This window comes from Symphalangus syndactylus, chromosome 18, assembly GCF_028878055.3.
Source record: "Symphalangus syndactylus isolate Jambi chromosome 18, NHGRI_mSymSyn1-v2.1_pri, whole genome shotgun sequence".
Lineage (NCBI taxonomy): Eukaryota > Metazoa > Chordata > Mammalia > Primates > Hylobatidae > Symphalangus > Symphalangus syndactylus.
Genome location: NC_072440.2, coordinates 28,331,366 through 28,357,235, shown reverse-complemented (window position 1 = coordinate 28,357,235; position 25,870 = coordinate 28,331,366). Strand labels below are relative to the sequence as shown.

At 46.5% G+C, this 25,870-nt stretch overlaps 1 protein-coding gene and 1 long non-coding RNA gene across 7 annotated transcripts in view; one reads left to right on the top strand and one right to left on the bottom strand.

Annotated features, from left to right (window-relative positions):
• Positions 1–14,508, bottom strand: part of LOC129468653 (uncharacterized) — a 59,023-nt gene extending 44,515 nt beyond the window's left edge. For 4 of the 5 annotated variants that reach the window (XR_010117069.1, XR_010117065.1, XR_010117066.1 and 1 more), the window contains exon 1: positions 14,290–14,379. This is a non-coding gene — a long non-coding RNA (uncharacterized lncRNA). Of the gene's footprint in view, positions 1–14,289 lie in introns of all 5 variants that reach the window. The other variant, XR_010117068.1, reaches the window with a different exon arrangement.
• Positions 14,362–25,583, top strand: TMEM171 (transmembrane protein 171). Of its 2 annotated transcripts, none has more exons than XM_055254477.2 (4): positions 14,362–14,491; positions 17,114–17,821; positions 22,163–22,304; positions 25,316–25,583. In XM_055254477.2, exons 2-4 carry the CDS (start codon positions 17,182–17,184, stop codon positions 25,503–25,505), a joined length of 972 nt encoding a protein of 323 aa, XP_055110452.1. In that variant the 5' UTR covers positions 14,362–14,491; positions 17,114–17,181; the 3' UTR covers positions 25,506–25,583. The 2 variants fall into 2 exon arrangements, with proteins under 2 accessions (XP_055110452.1, XP_055110450.1); XM_055254475.2 differs by having other exon boundaries at positions 25,313–25,583.
• The last annotated feature ends 287 nt before the right edge of the window (positions 25,584–25,870 follow it).

The following is a 25,870-nucleotide window of genomic DNA, read 5'->3' as shown; positions in this document are numbered from 1 at the left end:
TGCTATTATAAATGTAATTGCTTTCATACTTCCCTTTTCAAATTATTCATTGTTAGTGTATAGAAATGCAAATGAGGGGGTGGAGCCAAGATGGCCAAATAGGAACAGCTCCAGTCTCCAGCTCCCAGCCCGAGCTACACAGAAGACGGGTGATTTCCGCATTTCTGCTTGAGGTACTGGTTTCATCTCACTAGGGAGTGCCAAATAGTGGGTGCAGGACAGTCGGTGAAGTGCACTGTGCGCAAGCCGAAGTGGGGCGAGGCATTGCCTCACTCGGGAAGCGCAAGGGGTCAGGGAGTTCCCTTTCCTAGTCAAAGAAAGGGGTAACAGATGGCACCTGGAATATCGGGTCAGTCCCACCCTAATACTGCACTTTTCCAACGGGCCTGGAATACGGCACACTAGGAGATTGTGTCCCGCACCTGGCTCGGAGGGTCCTATGCCCATGGAGTATCACTGATTGCTAGCACAGCAGTCTGAGATCAAGTTGCAAGGTGGCAGCAAGGCTGGGGGAGGGGCGCCAGCCATTGCCCAGGCTTTCTTAGGTAAACAAAGCAGCTAGGAAGCTCGAACTGGGTGGAGCCCACCACAGCTCAAGGAGGCCTGCCTGCCTCTGTAGGCTCCACCTCTGGGGGCAGGGCACAGACAAACAAAAGTCAGCAGGATCCTCTACAGACTTAAATGTCCCTGTCTGACTGACAGCTTTGAAGAGAGTAGTGGTTCTCCCAGCACGCAGCTGGAGATCTGAGAACGGACAGACTGCCTCCTAAAGGGGGTCCCTCACCCCTGAGCAGCCTAACTGGAAGGCACCCCCCCAGTAGGGACAGACTGACACCTCACTCGGCCGGGGACTCCTCTGAGACAAAACTTCCAGAGGAGCTATCAGACAGCTGAATTTGTGGTCTCACGAAAATCCGCTGTTCTGCAGCCACTGCTGCTGACACCCAGCCAAACAGGGTCTGGAGTGGACCTCTAGTAAACTCCAACAGACCTGCAGCTGAGGGTCCTGTCTGGCAGAAGGAAAACTAACAAACAGAAAGGACATCCACACCAAAAACCCATCTGTACATCACCATCATCAAAGACAAAAAGTAGATAAAACCACAAAGATGGGGAAAAAACAGAGCAGAAAAACTGGAAATTCTAAAAAGCAGAGCACCTATCCTCCTCCAAAGGAATGGAGTTCCTCACCAGCAATGGAACAAAGCTGGATGGAGGATGACTTTGACGAGTTGAGAGAAGAAGGCTTCAGACGATCAAACTACTCTGAGCTACGAAAGGAAATTCAAAACAACAGCAAAGAAGTTAAAAACTTTGAAAAAAAATTAGAATGGATAACTAGAATAACCAATGGAGAGAAGGGTTTAAAGGAACTGATGGAGCTGAAAGCCAAGTTTCGAGAACTACGCGAAGATTGCAGAAGCCTCAGTAGCAGATGCGATCAACTGGAAGAAAGAGTATCGCTGATGGAAGATGAAATGAATGAAATGAAGCGAGAAGGGAAGTTTAGAGAAAAAAGAATAAAAAGAAATGAACAAAGCCTCCAAGAAATATGGGACTATGTGAAAAGACCAAACCTACGTCTGATTGGTGTACCTGAAAATGACGGGGAGAATGGAACCAAGTTGGAAAACACTCTGCAAGATATTATCCAGGAGAACTTCCCCAATCTAGCAAGGCAGGCCAACATTCAGATTCAGGAAATACAGAGAACGCCACAAAGATACTCCTCGAGAAGAGCAACTCCAAGACACATAATTGTCAGATTCACCAAAGTTGAAATGAAGGAAAAAATGTTAAGGGCAGCCACAGAGAAAGGTCGGGTTACCCACAAAGGGAAGCCCATCAGACTAACAGCTGATCTCTCAGCAGAAACTCTACAAGCCAGAAGAGAGTGGGGGCTGATATTCAACATTCTTAAAGAAAAGAATTTTCAACCCAGAATTTCCTATCCCACCAAACTAAGCTTCATAAGTGAAGGAGAATAAAATACTTTACAGACAAGCAAACGCTGAGTGATTTTGTCACCACCAGGCCTGCCCTAAAAGAGCTCCTGAAGGAAGCACTAAACATGGAAAGGAACAACCGGTACCAGCCACTGCAAAAACATGCCAAATTGTAAAGACCATCGAGGCTAGGAAGAAACTGCATCAACTAAAGAGCAAAATGACCAACTAACATCACAATGACAGGATCAGATTCACACATAACAATATTAGCTTTAAATGTAAATGGGCTAAATGCTCCCATTAAAAGACACAGACTGGCAAACTGGATAAGGAGTCAGGACCCATCACTGTGCTGTATTCAGGAAACCCATCTCACGTCCAGAGACACACATAGACTCAAAATAAAGGGATGGAGAAAGATCTATCAAGCAACTGGAAAACAAAAAAAGGCAGGGGTTGCAATCCTAGTCTCTCATAAAATGGACTTTAAACCAACAAAGATCAAAAGAGACAAAGAAGGCCATTACATAATGGTAAAGGGATCAATTCAACAAGAAGAGCTAACTATCCTAAATATATATGCACCCAACACAGGAGCACCAGATTCATAAAGCAAGTCCTGAGTGACCTACAAAGGGACTTAAACTCCCACGCAATAATAATGGGAGATTTTAACACCCCACTGTCAACACTAGACAGATCAACAAGACAGAAAGTTAACAAGGATATCCAGGAATTGAACTCAGCTCTACATAAAGTGGACCTAAGAGACATCTACAGAACTCTCCACCCCAAGTCAACAGAATATACATTTTTTTCAGCACCACACCACACCTATTCCAAAATTGACCACATAGTTGGAAGTAAAGCTCTCCTCAGCAAATGTAAAAGAACAGAAATTATAACAAACTGTCTCTCAGACCACAGTGCAATCAAACTAGAATTCAGGATTAAGAAACTCACTCAAAACTGCTCAACTACATGGAAACTGAACAACCTGCTCCTGAATGACTATTGGGTACATAATGAAATGAAGGCAGAAATAAAGATGTTCTTTGAAACCAACGAGAACAAAGACACAACATACCAGAATCTCTGGGACACGTTCAAAGCAGTGTGTAGAGGGAAATTTATAGCACTAAATGCCCACAAGAGAAAGCAGGAAAGATACAAAATTGACACCCTAACATCACAATTAAAAGAATTAGAAAAGCAAGAGCAAACACATTCAAAAGCTAGCAGAAGGCAAGAAATAACTAAAATCAGAGCAGAACTGAAGGAAATAGAGACACAAAAAGCCCTTCAAAAAATTAATGAATTCAGGAGCTGGTTTTTTGAAAAGATCGATAAAATTGATAGACCTCTAGCAAGACTAATAAAGAAGAAAAGAGAGAAGAATCAAATAGATGCAATGAAAAACGAAAAAGGGGATATCACCACCGATCCCACAGAAATACAATCTACCATCAGAGAATACTACAAACACCTCTATGCAAATAAACTAGAAAATCTAGAAGAAATGGATAAATTCCTCGACAAATACACCCTCCCAAGACTAAACCAGGAAGAAGTTGAATCTCTGAATAGACCAATAACAGGTTCTGAAATTGTGGCAATAATCAATAGCTTACCAACCAAAAAGAGTCCAGGACCTGATGGATTCACAGCTGAATTCTACCAGAGGTACAAGGAGGAACTGGTACCATTCCTTCTGAAACTATTCCAATCGATAGAAAAAGAGGGAATCCTCCCTAACACATTTTACGAAGCCAGCATCGTCCTGATACCAAAGCCTGGCAGAGACATAACCAAAAAAGAGAATTTCAGACCAATATCCTTGATGAACATTGATGCAAAAATCCTCAATAAAATACTGGCAAACCGAATCCAGCGGCACATCAAAAAGCTTATCCACCATAATCACATGGGCTTCATCCCTGGGATGCAAGGCTGGTTCAACATACGCAAATCAATAAATGTAATCCAGCATATAAACAGAACCAAAGACAAAAACCACATGATTATCTCAATAGATGCAGAAAAGGCCTTTGACAAAATTCAACAACCCTTCATGCTAAAAACTCTCAATAAATTAGGTATTGATGGGACGTATCTCAAAATAATAAGAGCTATCTACGACAAACCCACAGCCAATATCATACTGAATGGGCAAAAACTGGAAGCCCTCCCTCTGAAAACTGGCACAAGACAGGGATGCCCTCTCTCACCGCTCCTATTCAACATAGTGCTGGAAGTTCTGGCCAGAGCAATCAGGCAGGAGAAGGAAATAAAGGGTATTCAATTAGGAAAAGAGGAAGTCAAATTGTCCGTTTGCAGATGACATGATTGTATATCTAGAAAACCCCATTGTCTCAGCCCCAAATCTCCTTAAGCTGATTAGCAACTTCAGCAAAGTCTCAGGATACAAAATTAATGTACAAAAATCACAAGCATTCTTGTACACCAATAACAGACAAACAGAGAGCCAAATCATGAGTGAACTCCCATTCACAATTGCTTCAAAGAGAATAAAATACCTAGGAATCCAACTTACAAGGGATGTGAAGGACCTCTTCAAGGAGAACTACAAACCACTGCTCAATGAAATAAAAGAGGATACAAACAAATGGAAGAACATTCCATGCTCATGGGGTGGAAGAATCAATATCGTGAAAATGGCCATACTGCCCAAGGTAATTTATAGATTCAATGCCATCCCCATCAAGCTACCAATGACTTTCTTCACAGAATTGGAAAAAACTACTTTAAAGTTCATATGGAACCAAAAAAGAGCCCGCATCGCCAAGTCAATCCTAAGCCAAAAGAACAAAGCTGGAGGCATCACGCTACCTGACTTTAAACTATACTACAAGGCTACAGTAACCAAAACAGCATGCTACTGGTACCACAACAGAGACATAGATCAATGGAACAGAACAGAGCCCTCAGAAATGATGCCGCATAGCTACAACTATCTGATCTTTGACAAACCTGACAAAAACAAGAAATGGGGAAAGGATTCCCTATTTAATAAATGGTGCTGGGAAAACTGGCTAGCCATATGTAGAAAGCTGAAACTGGATCCCTTCCTTACACCTTATACAAAAATTAATTCAAGATGGATTAAAGACTTACATGTTAGACCTAAAACCATTAAAATCCTACAAGAAAACCTAGGCAATACCATTCAGGACATAGGCGTGGGCAAGGACTTCATGTCTAAAACACCAAAAGCAATGGCAACAAAAGCCAAAATTGACAAATGGGATCTCATAAAACTAAAGAGCTTCTGCACAGCAAAAGAAACTACCATCAGAGTGAACAGGCAACCTACAGAATGGGAGAAAATTTTTGCAACCTACTCATCTGACAAAGGGCTAATATCCAGAATCTACAATGAACTCAAACATATTTACAAGAAAAAAATAAACAACCCCATCAAAAAGTGGGCAAAGGACACGAACAGACACTTCTCAAAAGAAGACATTTATGCAGCCAAAAAACACATGAAGAAATGCTCATCATCACTGGCCATCAGAGAAATGCAAATCAAAACCACAGTGAGATACCATCTCACACCAGTTAGAATGGCCACCATTAAAAAAGCAGGAAACAACAGGTGCTGGAGAGGATGTGGAGAAATAGGAACACTTTTACACTGTTGGTGGGACTGTAAACTAGTTCAACCACTGTGGAAGTCAGTGTGGCGATTCCTCAGGGATCTAGAACTAGAAATACCATCTGACCCAGCCATCCCATTACTGGGTATATACCCAAAGGACTATAAATCATGCTGCTATAAAGACACATGCACACGTATGTTTATTGCGGCACTATTCACAATAGCAAAGACTTGGAACCAACCCAAATGTCCAACAACGATAGACTGGATTAAGAAAATGTGGCACATATACACCATGGAATACTATGCAGCCATAAAAAATGATGAGTTCGTGTCCTTTGTAGGGACATGGATGAAACTGGAAAACATCATTCTCAGTAAACTATCGCAAGGACAAAAAACCAAACACCGCATGTTCTCACTCATAGGTGGGAATTGAACAATGAGAACTCATGGACACAGGAAGGGGAACATCACACTCCGGGGACTGTTGTGGGGTTGGGGGAGGGGGGAGGGACAGCATTAGGAGATACACCTAATGCTAAATGACGAGTTAATGGGTGCAGGAAATCAACATCGCACATGGATACATATGTAACAAACCTGCACATTGTGCACATGTACCCTAAAACCCTAAAGTATAATAAAAAAAAAAAAAAAAAAGACAAGACATGAAGCCTGAAAAAAAAAAAAAAAAGAACCATCAGGGGTATCTGTCACCTGAGCAGGGAAAAAGGCTCACTGGACTTTGGGACTACCTGCTGAAAACAGTTATGCAGAAAGTGAACTTAGGAACAAAATGGGGTTGGGTAGCCAAGCATTGTTGAGGGCCCACTTCAGTTTACTGAACATTGATTTACACAGATAGCAGTCAATTTTAGAGTTGGGTCATTTACCAGTAGCACTTAGCTACAGAGGACAGGCTCAGAAAAGTAGGTAATGGCAACATTACCAGATGGCATGATGCAAAGACACAGGCTTTGAAATTTAGTCTATCAGAAAGACTGCTACTGAATTGATAGAGCATAGAATCTAAACTACACAAGAAAGAAGTAAGGAAAAAATAGTATTGGAATAAGTGAAGGGTCTAGTTAGAGTGAAGGACAGTTGTAGCAGGAATGGTTGGAAAAGCAAGATGGAAAGAGATGCTCCAATTCCTGTTTTTGCAGAAGGGGCTGCTTCAGGTAGTCCCTGGTCCAGGGTGAGCTGGTAGGAGGTGTTGGCTGAGGTGGCTGGAAGAGGAAGGATTTGGAGATGAGAAGGCCTGAATTCTGAATTGGTATTGTCTTAGTGTGTTTGTGTTGCTATAAAGGAATACCCGAGGCTGGGTAATTTATAAAGAAAAGAGGTTTATTTGGCTCACAGTTCTGCAGACTGTACAAGAAGCATGGCACCATCTGCCTCTGGCTTCTGGTGAGGGCTTCAAGCTGTTTTCAATCAAGGCAGAAGGCAAAGGAAACCTGGTATGTACAGATCACACATGGTGAGACAGGAGGCAAAGAGGGAGGAGGGAAGTGCCAGGCTTTTTTTTTAACAACCAGCTTTCTTGGAAACTAATAGAGCTAGAACTATTAATCTTCCCAGGGGGAGCATTAATCTAATCATGAAGGATCCACCCTCATGACCCAAACACTTCCCATTAGGCCCCACCTCCAACACTGGGGATGAAATTTCAACACGAGATTTGAGGGGATAAAAACATCCAAACTCTAGCACTCAACCACATAGAGGTTGGAAGCATGTAGGAGTAAGGGAGGATTTGCAGGGGTAGAGATGGAAGCCAATGATGAGAGTTACAGGAAGGGGAGAGGGTGACACATAGTTCAAGCAGCAAAGGGTGGGGAAGAAGTGGTCTGAAAGGAATAGTAAACAACTATGGCTGTGGTAAGTGTCCTGAATGAAAAACACCAAAACGCCAGGTATGAACATAACAAGGGGGAATGGGGAGCCAGGGCCCATCTTCACTGGGGAAATGGCATTTAACTGGAACTGCAAAGAATGAATGGGTGCTGTGGCAGAGCACACAGACACCCGCCGGAGAGGAGAGAGACCTGGCGCTTCCCATCCGGCAATGCCTCTGGCTGGCAAGGTGAGGGAGCAGGTGCCCAGCCTCCCTGTGCACCTGTCCAGTGGGGTAGCAGCAGTACTCACTTCACAGGGTTCTTATGAAACACAAAGGAGTGAATACATTTGTAAACCCCTAAAAACACATAGTAAGCTTTATGTAGGGGTTAGCTATTATATTTTCATTTAAGAGAAAATATTTCCCCTGGAATCACATCCAAGCAAAAATTACAGCAAGTCTTGTTTTCTGTACTCATTCAATTCTTTAAACACCCTATGAGGTAAGTTAAAAAGAAAAAACCCTAAAAAGTAGTTTTCTCTTTATCTTCTCTCAATCAGCACCGCCTCAAGTCCTAGCTTTACCTGCATTCTGTGGCTTCCACAAAGGGCCTTTTATGAAAATCTGGGGCATTCAGGAGGTGGCTTACTGCCAAACTGCCTTTTAATTTATCAAAGACTCCCGGCTCTCAGGTGTTTAGATAAGGATTCATTAATTTTTTAGGCCAGAAGTTTTTGTGGGAGAAGTCAAGTGTTCAAGTGTGTGGCTGTGAGGAGATGACCTGCCACACCCAGGAAGGCCCTTGCTCCCTGGATCCCCAGCCAGGTGGCATGTTCCCCACGTACAGCACCCTGGGACAGTCAGATGGCCCCTTTCTGGATTTCTGGGTCAGACCATTTTGGGAGTCATCTCCAAGTGTCTCAGACAAGTTTCCATGCCTGATCCAAAAATAGGTAAGTTACCTGTATGTATGACATCAGAAGGTTCCCACACCACCATGCACATCACAGCAAGCTGTTTGAAGGAGGTAGGATATACAATAAGTCTTTTCTTTTTCTTCTTTTGTTTTTATCATCTATTTGCACATTTGTTTGTTTGCTATATTTTTGGAGCACTGTGAGGTGATCTGAATCCTTGGAATCATCAGTGGCAACCAGGTAGTGGAGGGGCCAGAACCAAGGACATGGAGATTGGGCCAATACATGCAGATGGATCCAGGAGATGTGAGGCAGGTAGAATCCTGAGCCCTGGGCCACTGACTGGCTAAGGAATTGCCCTTGGCAGGATACCACATGCCCCTCTAAAGACACCAGCAGCAGCAAGGCCCATTTCAGAAGCTTTGGAGGCTGCAGACCTTGGCAAAACAAAGGTAGAACAACAGGGCAGATAACACAAGTTGCACGGGCTGGTTTTTGAGATGATGTGATGCACACCTTTAAGAACTCCTAGAAATAACTGAGAGACGTGCTGTAGGGAGAAACAGCTGAGCTGGCAGGCTGGGAACTCCAACCATTGCCAACTAGGCATCAGAAGTCAACAGAGCCAGTTTGCTTTCAGTGAGCACCCTGATCGACCTCCCCTGCTATCTCTTTACAGTCTCCATGGATTCATCAGCTTAAGCTTCCTGAGCCACAGGTGGAAGATGAGATGAGCGTAGCTAGATGAGTAGTAGTTAAGGAGAAATCCATTTATTGATCGCTCTCCATGTGCCAGATATTTAATCTTCAAGCAAGACATCCTTCGAGGTAGGTCTGGTTATTCTCACATTACAGATGAGAACACTAAGACACTTGTCCCAGGTCACACAGCTGGTAAGTGACAAAGCCAGGATCTAAACTCAGTTTGATTCATCCCCTTTCTACATGCTGGGGAGAAATAGTGCATTCTTTGGGATCCAGTCAGCAGCGAATGAGTGAAGAGACAGTACTTTTCCAAAGAACTCTTAATATCAACACGTTGGTCTCCTCTAGCCACAGACCAGATGCTGTGGCCACTGTTGAGGGGGGGTCTTTCTCCCTTGGCAGTACAGAGGCCTCTTCAGAAAAGCCAAGTGTGCTCCCAGCAAATTCTTACTTTCGCTGAAACAACTGCTTGCATTCTACACCCTTGGCTAAGGCTAGCAGCACTCAGGCTGAGCTGTTATTAACCGTGCAAAATCAACAGCACCATCTCACGCCATAAAATGACTCTGCAAAAGATTAGCCTTTGCACTAGGATCAGCTAAGGGAGCCAGTCTAAACCCTCAATTCAAGCTTTCCAAATTAGTCAGCCTCTACTTGCACTCCTGATATGTCTCTGAGGCCCTTGGGTCTAAGTCCGACCTGGGGGTTAGGGAGGAGGAAAATATCCCAGGGACTTTGGTACACCCTTTTCAGGGTTATACAGCTGGATAGGGCCCAGGTTGGTTCAGAGGAGTCATTGGGAGTCCTGGAAATATGTGTTGAAACATGGACACAAGACTGAGCGTTCAAGAATAAATTCCTATAAAACAAGCCCAGCTGGGGCTCCGAAAACATCAGAAATTGGAAGCAGGGAAATGTGTGCTTCTGGGTGCTAAGATTAATTTGGGGCAGAATTAGACAGAGACCAAAAGAGAAAAGAGACCTAGAAGTTGGCAGACTTGATTAGCTGATTGTCTTTCTGCCATCTTATGAATTCTGAAAAATGGTGCTACTGAATTCTGCAGGTCAATCCACTTGCCCTGAGTTTCTTCTCAGGGTTGGCAGTGCCCTGGGAAGAAATACATGGCCTGTCTTGTTGAAGTGAAAGATATGTGTTCCTTAGGGCACTGTTTTGGGAACAGAGCAGCAGAAGCCCCCTGCGCTGGGCGAAACTCATCCCTCCCAGCTGCACTAGCTACCCTCTGCACCCCAGAAACATCTGAAAACTGCACAGTGGTTGGCACCAGCCTGTCCCTTGCTTTGTGTGTTTAGAACCCTCCAAAGGATTAACTGTTACTCTTCCAGAGAGGGAGCCCGGCCTCCTCAATTTTGTAATGTCACTCACAGACCATAGGAAAGTATTCCTTCCGAATTCCTGAACTCCAAGCCTCCATATTCAATTGCTTACTCAGCTTCTCTACTTGGATGTCTAATGGACAAAATTAACATGTCCCCAAATGGACTCTGAAGCTCCCCCTCTCAAACTTGTCCCACTCTTAGGATTCCCCAACTTGCTCGTGCCAGAGCCATTCTTCCACTTGCTCAGGTCCAAAACCTTGGAATCAAAACCCACATGTGGTTCATGGAAAATCCCATTGACTCTATCTTCAAGATATATCCAAAGTCTCACCCCTTTCATCACCTTCAAACACAAGCCACAGACATAACTCCTGGGTTGTTACCACAGCCTCCTAACTGGCCTCTTCCCATCCATCCTGGCTCCTCCTTGGGCTATTCTTACTGCAACAGCCACCAATTTCTTTTTTAAAAGAAATCAGATCACATCACTGTCAAAGCTCATCACATCAGCTCAAAAACCATTCAAAGGCTTCCCACCTACTCAAAGGCCCTGCACAACCTGGTGCCCTTGGCCCTGCACATGCCTTTCCTCTCTGACCCTCTCCTACTCTCCCCCTTGCTCACCAGCTGAAGCCACTGTGGCCTCTTGCTCTCCTTTGAATATGCTAATGTGTGTGTTCCCACCTCAGGGCCTTTGCACCTGTGGTTACTTCTGCCTGAAGCACTCTTCCTGACTTCCCACAAAAAATCACAAACTATGCTTACAAATTCTTTCTTACTCTTCCCTACAAGAGGTGGCACCTAATCCCATTCCCCTTGACTTTGTGACTCAATTCTAAGGACCAGAATAAAGAGAAGTGACGGTGTGGAAGTGCAGAGCCTCATCAGAAAAGGCACCACAGCTTCCCCTTCGTTTGCTCTCCCTTGGATCACTCACATGAGGGGAGGCTGGGTGGAGAAATCCACATAGTGAGGAACTGAGGCCTCCTGCCAATAGCCCTGTGAATGTGCCACCTTGGCAGCAGATCCTCCAGCCCCAGTCCAGCCTTCAGATGACCACAGCCCTGGCCAACTGCTTGACTGCAGCCTCTGAGAGGCTCAGCCAGAAGTACCCAGCTAAGCCACTTGCAGTTTCTGACCCTGATCAGAAACCCTGAGAATACATTTTTGCTGTTTCAAACTTCAAAGTTTTGGGGTAAGTTGTTATGCAATGATAGATCATTGATGCACTTGCTTCCTCATTCTCTTCAAGTTTTTGCTGCAATCTCACCTCAGAGATGCCTTCTTTAACTCCCCTATTTAAAATGGGGTGCTCCTCAATCCCCATCTGTGATTTATTGTTCTCCCTGGCACTCCATCACTTTTTAATTCTCTGTATAACTTACATATTTTATTGCCTTTCTCCTCAATAAAATACAAGTTCCATGTTTTATTGGTACTTGGTAAATCTGTGCTGGCTAAATACGTGAACACATGCCTCTGCTTTACGCTTCTACAGTCACTGACTGAATTTGAGGTTTTTAATCTTGTTCCGATGCTGTTTTTCTAAGGATTCCGTCTGGCTTTTATCTTTTTCACTACCACACAGGCCAGGGAAGACCACTAGATAGTGACCAGGCCATGCAGCTTCTCTCCTAAGGCTAGGTGGTCTACAAAGATAAGTACTTTAAAGGCTGGTGGGTATGTCTTTCATATTTAATCGATGATCAATTTCCAAGGAGTTTAATTTAGTCAAATAGGCTCTCATAGACACAAACAGTGAGAACAGCAGATATACCAAGTGGCGGCTAATCTGATTGTCCTTGGTGCCAGGATATTCAAGTCCGTCATGGGTGGTGAGCCTGAAGTCATGTGGCACCAGAGGGGCAGCTGTATCAACAGGCCCCTTGCAGGCCTGCACATGACATGGCCAGAGATTGAGTTTCAAATAAGGGGGAAGGGAAGAATGAGTAGGGAAAGGACAAGGAAACCCTCTTGCACAATGAAGAGTTGTTCATAGGCCTGTGTCAGAGGGGACAAATCCTATAATGAGGGCCTGAGTTCTTAGAAAGCCAGTGCCTGCTGTTGTACAATCCACTCTTGGGTATCTGCCCATTCGCTGGACATGCTTTGGTGCCCTTCCAGAAGGTGGTATACCTTGACTCTTGGACCAGGAAGGATATCTCCACCCCAAACACAGATTACTGCAATGTCCTTGGGACACAGTGCCTGTATTGTTATAATAATCTAAACGTGCTTGGCATCACAAGGCCATGTAATAAAAGGGCGTTTTCTGGGTTCGCAGCATGATGTGTTCTCTGAGTGACAGGTGTGCTGCGGGAGAAACACTGAATGGTCAGCGCATCTGGCTCAGGCCTTCTCTGCATGTCAACCAGCTGCAGAGGTTACTTTACATCTGTCAGCCTGGACCTCAGTTTCCTCAAGTGACAAATGACTGTTTTTCTCAGTCTCCTGTCCCCTGCTGCCTCGAACCTTTTCTGAACTGCTGCAGAGACGTAGCAAAGAACCACACAGCAAGGGGTCGTGAATGTTGGCATTGTTCGTTTTGACAATAATCAGGGCTGTTAGTTATGGCGGGGATTTACAGAGGTCGGGCACCCTGGCTATGAAAAAGTCCACTTTTGGCCATGCAGGCAAGTGCCCCACCAAATTCCAATGGCCAGAACTTGTCCGTTCTGCTTCCCTGGTGAACCCTAAAGCCCAGGTAACGCCCTCCCCTCTTTACCTCTCTGACTGGTTCTTTAACTCTCTTCTCACCTCTGATGATTAGCTAAGCCTGCTTCATACTTTACCTTCAGTGAGCATGACCAGGAATCACTTGTTGTATCAGGTAGGTAAAGTGCCTGCTTGCACATTGAAAAGTTTCATCCATTGGCCTTAACTCTAGATAGGGTTTCAGGCAAGGCAGACAGGAAGCTGAGAAGAGAAGGCAGGGCTGGGAAGTCCCCACAGCTCAGGGTACCTCTGCGCTTGGGCAGAGAACCCTTGACTCACCTTCCACAGTGCCCTGACCCCTGGTGTGGAAACTAGCACAGTTGGATCCGTATCACGTGTCACGGGGCTGGTTACAAATAGCACAGGGATTGGCAAACTCATCCCGAAACTCCCAGTTCAAGGGCAGGGAAAGTTACCCGTTTAATTCTGGCAGATCATTAGTGGTAGAGAACCAGGAAGGGGATTCTATCGCAAAGGAGGGCTGTGTGCAGACAGGTGGGTGCGGAAGGGGCAAGAGCTGGTCCGGCGCGGGGCTTGCCGCGTCTCGGCCTCAGTCTCGGAGCCAGGACGTCTGCGCGCCCCGCCCGCCGAGGCCCGCAGTGTGGAGGGCCCTTGTCTCACATTCTGTAGAGCGCACGTCGTCTCTGTGACCTGGTGGCTCCACATCCTGTTCGATGGGGAGCTCGCAGTGAGGCGCTTCCCCCTGTAACCCCACTCCAGGTCTCCGGAGCAGCAGGAGGGCCACAGGGCTGCTGGGTGTAGTCGCCCCGGACCTCGCGATGGCCAAGGCCAAGGCGGCCAGGGCACGGTACCCTGTTCGGCCTGGGCCGCGACCACGAGGGAGGCGGTGGGGGCGGGGGAGGCAGGCGCTTCCTCCGCGCCCCCGACGCCGCCGCTCTCTCGCGCCCCTACAGAGCTGGGCCTCAGGCCTCGACGGGGAGCGGGCCTCGGCTGGCGGGGCGCGCAGTTCCGCCAGCCAGGGGGAGCATCTCAACTCGCCGGCCCCTCCAGGCGTGCGGGCCAGGCAGCCGTGGAAGGTGCCCATTTCTCCCAGATTCCTCGCGCGTACGGCCACGAGCGGGGAGGCTGCCAAACCCGCCAGCCCTGGGTTCCGAAGCCGCCCCTAGCTCTCCATTCCCTCGCGGGCGTGCCCCGGGCCCCCAGTGGCGGCCAGCTCCCACCGGTCGCTCCTGCACTCACCTGCCCTGCCCTTCCCGGGCCGCCGCGCCCGCGCAGCACCGCCTTCTTATCTAAATACTGCCGCGTCCGCCCTCCGTACCAGGACTCGCGGTGGGTAGGGTGCAGGGCGGCCGGCGCAGCCGAGGCCACGTGCGGAGGCGGACGCCGCGCCCAGCCAGTGCTCGCAGCAGCGCGGTCAGCCAGGCGCCGGACCCAGCCTCAGGTAAGCTGCGTCGGCCCGCGCGCCTGCGCCGGAGGCGGCGGGTCGGGCGCTGCGCTGCGCGGCCAGGCTGCGCGCGGGGAGCGGCGGAAGCGTGGAGGCGCTGGGTATCCGAGCCCAACCTGAGCCCCTGCGAGCTCCTCGGGCTGTTGGTTGCGCTCGGGCTCCCTAAAAGCCGCAAACCGATTTCTCACAGAAGGCATTTGCCTCTCGTTTCGTTTGCCAAACTCACCATAGCTTTGGACGTGGAGAGGTGCTGTGAATTTTGGAAATGTCTTTTGGAAAACCAATAGGAGTGTTGGAGAGGGGAGTTTGGCTTTGGAGTGGGGTTAAGTGTAGGGTGGTGTTTGGAAAGGTTTCATTGCGAGTGAGTGTGGGTGTCTTTGTATCCGTTTGTGAGTGCATCTGTGGGGGAAGGAGAGAGGGAGACTATTCCCACACTATTTTGGATCAGAGGTGAACACTCAGCCAGGTGCTCCGTCCACTAGTCCACGGACAAGAAACTACAGATTCAGTTTTGGGCTTCTATATACTGGTGTTTGGGAATTTGCCTTAAGACAGTTGAAGCCTTGTGACACTGCAAAGTTGACTATACTGGGAATAAATGAATTCCTGATAGGACTTTGCAGCCGAGAATCACCCTTCTCTTCCTTGTCTCCGAAACCGCAAAAGAGATTGCATGATTCAGGAAAAAAATTAAAACAACAACAACAACGACAACAAACAGTATATATAGATTTCAGGACTCTCCGTCGTTTCATTCCACTAAGAGTTTTGGAATGTACTCCCTGCAGGATAAATGAGGACTACTGTATACTCAATATGAAATTCTTATTCACTGCAGGATGTTACTGACTTAATAAAAAATGGGAAGATTAAAAAATTAATTAGTGCAATGCTTTCTTTGTCTCAGTTTAACTGCATCTGTATATCAAGTTTTTCCAAGTTTGAAATGAAAGCTTTTTTCCCTCTTACATTTCCTTTTTTTCTCCAACTTCTTTCTGATTCTATCATACTTTTTCCTGGAAAAGTTTTTCCCAGTGTAAGATTGCCTGTTTTCTTTCTTTACCTAAACTGACCTTCCTTCAATGTGATTTTGGTTTGTCAAGATCATCTTGGGCTTAGGGCCTCAGTCTTAAGTTCCTTCATGTGACCATGGATGTGAGCGGCACAAAATATTTTAGAAGTTTTCTTTCCTTGGGCAGGTGAAAATAGTCTTCACGATTTTGGATTGTCTTTGCAAATGCAAGACCTGACTTACGGGGTCCTGGTAAAATATCCCATTCACTAGAGTAAAATAAGATAATGAGATAATTAGGTCAGCTCTGTGTAAGCTAGACAACTCTTTAACAACTACTTGGTATATTTAATATATTATACCCTTGAAGTATAGGGCTTGGGTGATTTTCTGGAAGGTGCTTTCTCACTTGATTCCACTTATACTATTCTTTCAAAGCCAAGTTCCCCTCCTCCACCCATTTTGTGCTTTATAACTAGCAATTTTATTGGCTGCTTGTTTTTTAACTGAGTCTCAACCTCTTTGTGGAAGTAGGTGACACCATGGCGGAGGGTGAGTGAGAGGCCACACCAGCCTTTGGGTACCTGTCCACTCTGAAAATGGAGCTCCTGTTGACCTGCTGTGCCACACTTTCCAGGATCATCCCAGACCCAAGCAACTGGGTCACCAGTCTGTGCTTGTTGAGAACCCAAGAACCGTTTTGTTTTGTTTTGTTTTGTTTTTGGCAGGGTCTCGCTCTGTTGCCCAGGCTGGAGAGTAGTGGCGTGATCTTGGCTCACTGCAACCTCCAGCTCCCGGGCTCAAGCAATCCTCCCACCTCAGCCTACTAAGTAGCTGGGACCACAGGCACCGTGCCTGGCTACAGTTTGTATTTTTAGCAGAGGTGGGGTTTTGCTATGTCACCCAGGCTGGTCTCAAACTCCTGAGCTCAAGCAATCTGCCTGCCTCTGCCTCCCAAAGTGCTGGGATTATAGGCACAAGCCACCGCACCTGGCCCCAATAACCACATTTTGATAGAATCAACTTAAAAGTCCACCAAACCCACTATGTTCCTGAACAGACTTCTTATTCTATTGAAATTGCTGAAATTGGGTCTTTTGTGGATGTAGCCTTAGAATAAAACATGAAATGGAAAGCTGCTGTAGTCTAAAACAGGAAATGGAAAGTTAGTTACTTAACTAACTGACTTGAAAATGCTGAGAGCAGCTGTGATGAAAAGTGGGGCGTTTGCAATCAGAAAGAATCCCTGTGGTTCTTCCTTCATTCACCAGTGTTTTTTTCCCCAGGGAAATGAGTTTGTAAGACTCAGAAAAGGAAATGCCACACCCAGTTACTTTTGTTCTTTCATTTTTTAAAAAAGATACCCTTAGATGTGTAGTAATTTAATTTCCTGTTTTGAATATCTCGTAAAATTACATTTTTAGGAGTTTCTGAATGCTAGTTTATCTGACTCATAAACCAACTCATTGTTCTACAGCTTATCAGTTGTATAAAGTTCTACCCCCAAGGCCTCATCGTGGTGTGATTTCAGAAATGGTCAGCAAAAAACCAGGGTGGTTCTGGAACACCTGTGCCCACGTTAATTTGGTGTTTGGTTGTGTTTGCAGAGCTGCTGAAATCTTGGAGGGAAGAAAACACATCCCACCCTGCCTCCGGGAAGGGGCCTCTCCTGGACATGTCGCCTGCAGCTGCTGCTGAGCCAGATGGGGACCAGCAGGACAGACACGTCAGCAAACTCATCTTCTGCTTCTTTGTCTTTGGCGCTGTCTTGTTGTGTGTGGGAGTCCTGCTCTCCATCTTTGGGTTCCAGGCATGCCAATATAAGCCCCTCCCAGACTGCCCCCTGGTGCTCAAGGTGGCGGGGCCTGCATGTGCCCTGGTTGGGCTTGGGGCTGTGATCCTGGCCCGCTCCCGGGCGCAACTTCAGCTCCGTGCAGGGCTGCAGAGAGGTCAGCAGATGGACCCCGACCGAGCCTTCATCTGTGGAGAGAGCCGCCAGTTTGCCCAGTGCCTTATCTTTGGGTTTCTGTTCTTGACAAGTGGCATGCTCATCAGCATCCTAGGCATTTGGGTCCCTGGATGTGGCTCCAACTGGGCACAGGAACCGCTAAACGAGACAGACACTGGCGACTCAGAGCCCCGGATGTGTGGGTTCCTTTCTCTGCAGATCATGGGGCCGTTGATTGTGCTTGTGGGATTGTGTTTCTTCGTGGTTGCCCACGTTAAGAAGAGAAACACGCTGAATGCTGGCCAGGATGCCTCTGAGAGAGAAGAAGGACAGATCCAGATTATGGAGCCTGTTCAGGTCACTGTAGGTGGGTTGCTGTCGTTTGCGTTCTTGCTTCTATCACAGTGGCTTTGCAGCAGGGTTTCACCAGCTGCTCTTGGTTCTCGTCTGGATTCTCTTTCTCAATTCTTCCATCTCACATGTGTGTGCACACACGGACACACCCCCATCATGTGTACATACACAATGGTGCTGCTGCGGGAAGCCCCGAAGGAACCTTGTATACATCTTTTTCCCCCAGCAACTCTTTCCTACTTTGCAAAGCATTGGGATATTAAGTAGTGACCTTGACTGAGGTCACAGAGCAAATTAAGAGGAAAGTGAGAAGAACCGTGAGGACAGCCTTGGAGACTTCTGCCACCTTAGGGGCTCCCTAAGTGATCCTGTTACCCCTGTTATTCTCACACCAAAACCACATAGCATTTTAGTTGTGGGACACTTGGATTCTCCTCTCAGGCTGTCACTAGCTGGCTGTCCTTGTAAGTCCTTAACCTCTCCTGCCTTGCTTTATGTCTCTATAAAACGAGCAGTGCCTCTCTAAGATTCCTGCAGCCATAACATTCTAGGATTCTGGATCTTTCCGAGTCCAGCAGTCTTCAGGTGTTTTGAGGGGCCTCTGCACTGTCTCTGTGTTGTCCTTTTTTTGTGACATCATCCATGGCTGCAGGGCTGAGGCAAAGCTTGGAAGCAGCGGGATGAACCAAGATGGAATATGACAGCACCTTTCTCCCATGGAATGCCTGCAAGTTCCTTTTGGGTCCCCCGGGTTCTACAGAAGAGATGGAGTGCCATTTCCCGGAGCCTGCCCCCTCAGAACAATAGCAATAGCGTTGGCCTCAGCTTCACACAACCAAGGAAAAACCCCATCGCTGCTCATTGGCAGATCACTTTTTTTCAGTCTCCTACTTTTGAAAGAGTAAAGTTGTGAAACCATTGACATTTAAAAGGCTAGGAAAAGAGATCTGCAGAACAGAAACCATGGAGGGGACAGAGAGGGAATGTGACAAGTGAGATGCGTCTCCTGTTTGGGGCTGTCTACTGGAAGCAGTGGAATTCACTGACTGCAGCCTGGAGGGGAGGAACTGGGTTGCTGGACTTGCATGGCACCAGCCTTGGAGAGGAGGGGTAGATGGATCTGCAGCCATTCCTTGTGTAGAGCCAGGGTGGATGCTCCCAGCTTATTTATTAATATATTTATGGTGACAACACAAATATTAGTTATATATGCACAATAGCTAACACTTATATAGGGTCTATTTTTGTGCCAAACACCCATTTAAGTGCTTTATCGTGTGCTCTTAAAGGTCCCCTGTGTGAAATTCATTCACACCTACAGCAATCCAAGGAGGCAGATAATGTTAGTATCTCCATGTTACACAGGAAGAAGATGAGGCATTAGATATCAAGTGACTTGCCTAAGGTCACACACCCTAGCAAGTGGTAGAGCAAGGTTCCAACCCAAGTGTGCAGGCACACCCACACAATAGCCCTTGCATAGCACCCTGCCCAGGGCACGTGGGTGTGAGTCCATTTTATCCTTCACCAAGTGTTCTTGGAAGTTATTACATGAAAAAAGGGGCTCCCTTTAATTTGATAGATGTTCTCAGTGCTCTTGAGGAACACCGTGGGGTACAAGTAAATATGTTTATCCAACGCTGCTATGCTTCCATTTAGTTGGGAATGGTTCGAGGGGAGTTTTTGGGCCCAGCCTTCCACCTGGTAGCTGGAATCAGAGTGGACAGAGCTGTGGTGCTGCTCCTGGTGTCCTTGTCCTGAAGTGGGCACTGCATGGTTGAAAATCTTTTCTACTTAACCCTTTAAGCCCCCATCAAACCTATGAAAATCTTGCATCCTAATTCCTCTCCTTTGATATTGTGGAATAGGGTTTACATTTTTAGAATCCGAGAAGCACGCTCTCCTCGTTGTGGGTACACTCAGTGCTATCCTGTATACACAGCAGGTATATGAGACAGCTCTCCTTGGAGGGGTGTGTATGTTGTCTGCTCACAGAGGACATCAAGTTCTGAAAGATGCATGAAAGGGAACTCGCAGAGGAGAGGCCTCTTTCCAGGGAGACAGGTTGCAGGGTGTGGGCAGGCCGAGCTGCTGGGCCAAAGGGCTGGAAAGCCTTGGAGGTAACAGGGTTACTGGAGCATATCCTTGTGTGTTTTTGAGAGGTGATTGGCCTGCCCTCAAGGGTTACTTCACAAGTTCTTTATTCTACAGCGTGTAATGGAAGTGAACACAACCCCGATTCCTCTAACCTACCAAGACCTTCTAAAAAAGTAAATGAGAACCCCAGGACCACTATTGTGCTTTCTCACCTTTAGATTAGCAAAACATATTTTAAACTCTCATTGCCTTCTCCTTGCAGAAGGAAGGGGAGATGGAATTAATGCATTTTCTGAAGGGCTAAATTCCCTCTGGGGAATGATTGAGGCTGCTGTGGCTCATGAAGGGTAGAGAGTGGAGCCAGTGGCCAATTGCCTCTGTGGTGTTTCTTCATCATGCAAATCAGTGCCCTTGGCTGGTGTTGAGCTGAGAGAGTTGGCTCTGTGCTCCGCACTTTGTTCACTGCCAGGTGCCAATCGGCCCATCTAGTCCTTCCTTCTATCTGTCCTGTGATGCAGGTACCGCCTGGCCTGCGGTTTACAGCTGTGGCGGCTGAGGTCAAGGAGGTCGCCTAGCTTGTTCAGGTTGGAACCCCCATCACTTTAAAGAATCCTATGCCACCCTAAGCAAGCATCAGACATGCTAGGAGTGCGAACCACCACAGGGAAGTGAAACCCCATCTTCTTCATTTTTTCTGAACTGTTATTGCTATTGCCAGCTTCTCAGAGGCTTTCACCAGGCCCCCAGCAGTGGTGCTGCCACAGCTCTACGCTGTTCTGGTCCAGTTGTGTGGTGCATTTTATATTGGAATCGGAATACAAATTAGAGCTTGCATCTGGTCCCTAGTTTCTCCTCAAAGCATGAGGATGTATTCTGGAGTGAACAGTAGCCACAGAAATGCAAAAACCAAACTTCTTTGGGTTCGACCTTCATCTGTATGGGTGAAATTTTGGTAAATAACAATTAGGGGCTGTAGTACGGCTTATTGTCATTTGCTCAGGGGCTGAAACTACATTTGAGGAACAAGGCACTTTAACCAATAGCTAACTTGTGAATTAAAGTTGTAGGCTGAAAATGAGAAAAGTTTTATCAGCAGTAGACACCCCAGAGGAGGGAAGGGAGCTTGTTGGCAAACAATTCACAAAAAGGCTTGGGCTTAGACTTGCTACGAAATACAGACCTGCTTTCATACCATAATGGTTAGCACTCTGGATTCTGAAATGTAGGCCCACTTTTAAAAAATTTCTGGTAAAATGTATATATATATAGCATAAACAACTTAAACTGCTTTTTGTTTTGTTTTGTTTTGTTTTGTTTTGAGACAGAATCTCACTCTGTCGCCCAGGCTGGAGTGTAGTGGCATGATCCTGGCTCACCACAGCCTCTGCCTCCTGGGTTCAAGCAATTCTCCTGCCTCAGCCTCCCGAGTAGCTGGGATTACAGGCGCCTGCCACCACGCCTGCCTGATTGTTTGTTCTTTGTATTTTTAGTAGAGATGCGGTTTTGCCATGTTGGCCAGGCTGGTCTTGAACTCCTAACCTCAAGTGATCCACCCACTTCGGCCTCTCAAAATGCTGGGATTACAGGCGTAAGCCACCACGCCTGGATTTTTTTTTTTTTTTTTTAAGACAGGGTCTTGCTCTGTCACCCAGGCTGGAGTGCAGTGGTACAGTCACAGTTCACTGCAGCCTAGAACTCCTGGGCTCAAGCAGTCCTCCTATCTCGGCCTTCCGAGTAGCTGGGACTACAGGCATGTACTCCCACATCTGGCTAATTTTTTTCTTTTAATTTTTTTTGAGATGAGATATCGCTGTGTTGCCCAGGCTGGTCTCCAACTCCTGGGATCGAGCGATCCTTCCTCCTCAGCTTCCCAAAGTGCTGGGATTATAGGTGTGAGCCACTGCACCCAGCCAAACCGTTTTTAAGTGGTTTAGTGGCATTGAATACAGTCGCAATGTTGTTCAACCATTATCATCGTCAATTTCTGGAACTCTTCCATTATCCCAAACAGCAACTCTGTACTCACCAAACAGCAATTCCCACTCCCTTCCTCCTCCCGAACCCCTCCTAGCCCCTGGTAACCTAGTCTACTTTTCTATCTCTATACATTTAATGGGCTCACTTTTAAATTCTGGAGTTAGCAGCAGGTGTGTTGACCTTTTATATAGATGGGCCAAATATATAATTAATTTTGCTTTTGCTAATTTGCTTCCATTGATTACCCACCTGTCTTCAACTAAATATTGTGTTTCCTTAGGTGATTCGGTAATAATATTCCCACCCCCTCCACCACCTTACTTTCCTGAATCTTCAGCTTCTGCGGTCGCTGAGAGTCCTGGAACGAACAGTCTGCTTCCGAATGAAAACCCCCCTTCATATTACAGTATTTTCAACTATGGGTAAGAATTTCAATTTGAACTTCAAGAGAGGCCTGAATTCAGGCCACACTAGTATTAAGGCTGTGTGGTTCACCAGGAGGCATTCAAGTGTGAGTATCATTTTTGCTGATATTATGTCAGAATTAGTGTCTTGATATTAACAGTACCTTTGCAGAAACTTTGGCAGCACATAAGTTAAAAATGATAAAGTGATCATGCTGGGTTAATATGAAGCCTACTCCAGGCATCTTTATGTGCTCCTAACAGGGGTGATACTCAGAATGTTTAACAACCCTTGCCGGGTGCTGTGGCTCACACCTGTAATCCCAGCACTTTGGGAGGCCAAGGTGAGTGGATCACTTGAGCTTAGGAGTTTGAGACCAGCCTGGCCAACATGGCAAAACCCCATCTCTACGAAAAATAGGAGAATTAGCTGGGGATGGTGGCAGGCACCTGTAATCCTAGCTACCCCGGAGGCTGAGGCATGAGGATCGATTGAATGCAAGAGGCAGAGGTTGCAGTGAGCCTGTTACCGGTGGAGGGTGTCCAGATTCTTTGTGTTTTGAACAAAGAACTGGACAAAATGCACGAACAAAGCAAGGAAAGAATGAAGCAACAAAAGCAAAATTTTACTGAAAATGGAAGTACACTCCACAGGGTGGGAGCAAGCCTGAACAGCTGCTCAAGGGCCCAGTTCCAGAATCTTCTTGGGTCCAAATCACCCCTAGAGATTTCCCATTGGCCACCTTGTGTTCACCTCATGTAAATGAAGTGGTGGCCCACAATCCGTCTGATTGGTTTGCAGAAAGCAACCAATCAGAGGCTGAAGTGAAGTTACAAAGTTGTTCTCCTATGCAAATGTCTGATTGGTTGCAAAAAGCAGCCAATCAGAGGCACTTTCAATTTCCCATCTGCCAAAAGGTGGGTGTTTGCAAAGGGAGTGGTCTTTGGTCCTTTTGTTAATTAGGGGTGGAAAGTTAGGATTTTCCTTTCAATTTGGTTCTAGGAAGTCAGCGTGAAATGGCCGTAGGTTCCCTGCCTCCAGACCCTATTCTTCTACCCCAAGCCGAGATCGTGCCACTGCACTCCAGCCTGGGCAACAGAGAGAGACTCTATCTCAGGGGAAAAAAAAACAAGAATGTTTAACGACCCACCAATCAGACTGAGCACCAGGACTGGGCCAGGAGGCCCCTGCTATGCTAGGCTTCACTGCTTTAGATGATGGAGAGGTGTGAGCGTCCCAGGGGATCCCCAACAGTTACAGAAGGGCTTTAGTACTCTGATGGCCGTGCTTGGGTGACTGGCTAAAATCAGCCTGAGCCCTGATCCAACACAACTGGGCCTCTCCTTCAATATTCGCTTCTTCCCTGGGCCACAGAGAATATCAGGTCAATACCCACCCCACACAGAAGGCAGCGAGGCGGGCTCCAGTGGGATGGTCCTGGGGTGCCAGGAGCCTGGGGGAGGCGGTCCGGATGGAGAATGACATTGAGGAAGAGGCGAAGATGATGAGTTCCAGGGTGAGTGACAGGGAAGTTCAGAGGTCCCCAACTGAGAGGACATGAGTGATGAGCTTGGTATCGATGGGGAAAGGATGGTGGGCGGCTGATGGTGGTGGTCCAGTGAGATGAGGGCCTTGGAGGCAGATTGGAAGGGGCTGGGTTTTGGGAGAGAGAGGAGGTTATGGAGATGGAGCTGCAGAGGTTGTTGGAGAACCAGGAGGGCAAAAAGTCAGGGACTAGTGGGAAACCCCCAGGAGAGGCTTGTGCAGACCCCAGAAATGGTGTGCTCAGGGAGCAGGGCTGGAGAAGGCTCTGGTGGTACCTTCTAGAATGGGAAACCAGGGTGTAGGAAGGGAAGGAAGAATTGCTTCACATTGTCACAGGGTGAAGCAGGTAAGACAATGAGATATGTGCATTTCTGCACGCAGTGAGCAGCAGGCACAGAGAGACTGGTGCTCACTGCTGGGGATAGCACCACCTTACCTTGTCATTCGTGTTTAAGGAACTCCCTCTCCACCCTGTCCTGACGGAGCAGGCAGTGGGCCTTGGAGCAGGGGTCAGGGTGCCTTTCCTCTGGGGCCTAGAGGGAATGAAGTTGTGTAGAGATTCTTTTCCCACAAAAGTAGGGGGACAGGTTATCTGATGGGAGAGGGAAAGAGGTGGCTGACAAGGACAGAATTGGCTTTAGAGCTTCATATGGGGTCGTGATGGGAGGATCCAGGGAGGTGCATGTGGAAGCAGCCCTGCATGGAGAAAGGGCAGGCTAGGGCCGGACCTCTGTAGAATTCTCATCATGAATGTTTGTATTTTTTTTCTTCTAATGGTAAACTTCCTCAAACCCTAAAATCGATGTCTAGTAACTTAAACTACTGCTGCTGCTACTATGATTTCTGTGTCCCAGGGTCTGGCTTTTCTTGCATTAGTTTATGTAACTCTCATATCCACTCTAGGAGAAAGGAATGTTATCACCCTCATTTCACAGATGAGGAAACTGAGCTTTAGCAATGTTAAATAACTTGCCCAAGATCACAACGCTGGGAAGCAGCAGAATAGATTCCATTGCAGGTCGGCCTTTGTTAGAGCCCACTCCATTAGCCAGTATGCCTTCCTGCCGTCCTTCAGGTTTGTGGCTTAATGTTTTAATTTTCCATATGCATAAGTTTGTCTACCTTATGTTAGCTGTCCCAGAAGACAGAATAGCAGAGAACAATAGTGTGTGTGCGTGTGTGTGTGTGTGTCTATGTTCTCTTTGGATGATGTCTGTAAATTTGTTTTCAATGTCTTTTCAATGACAAGGGGAATGACAGCAGGAGTGAGACTGTCTTAATGTTATACTCAGCTCTAGGAAAAGGAAGAGGCAAGAAATCACAACAAATCTATGAAAAGTAGAATGTGGGAGAAATTACTCCTCAGATTCTTGCAAATACTCTTACGTGCATGTAATCAAACATTTGAAAAGAACCTAGTACTAAAGGGGTGTCACTGTTTTCATCCCCTCCCCTTCATGTTCTCTCTCCTTCTCTTTAGCAGGACCCCAACTTCGGAGGGTGCAGCCTCTGAAAGAGACTGTGAATCTATATATACCATTTCCAGGATGAATTCATCTTCTGAGGTCTCACACACTCCACATCTTCCATCTGAATTGCCTCCTAGATATGAAGAAAAAGAAAATGCTGCAGCTACATTCTTGCCTCTATCTTCTGAGCCTTCCCCACCGTAAACTATGGACTCCAGTTCAGTTTTATATGTAATGGATCACTATTTTATTTAATTTTTTTAAATAAAAAATACAATAGCATTGGCTATATTCTGACTTTCCTGCTACAGCATCAACAAGGGTAACCAACCTTCCAGGTTAGATTCCAGCCATTAGTGCTTCAGACCATGGAGAGGGGCAAAGTGCCCATGGTCCAGGCACTGAACGTGTCCTCTTTGGATAGCATCTGTCCATTTGTACTCAATGTCTTTTCAATGACAAGGGAATGACAACAGGAGTGAGACTGTCCTAATTTATTCATTTGTACATTATACACTTGGACCTACAACCCTGGGAGGGATGTGAGATTATTTTTATTGGTGGATAAA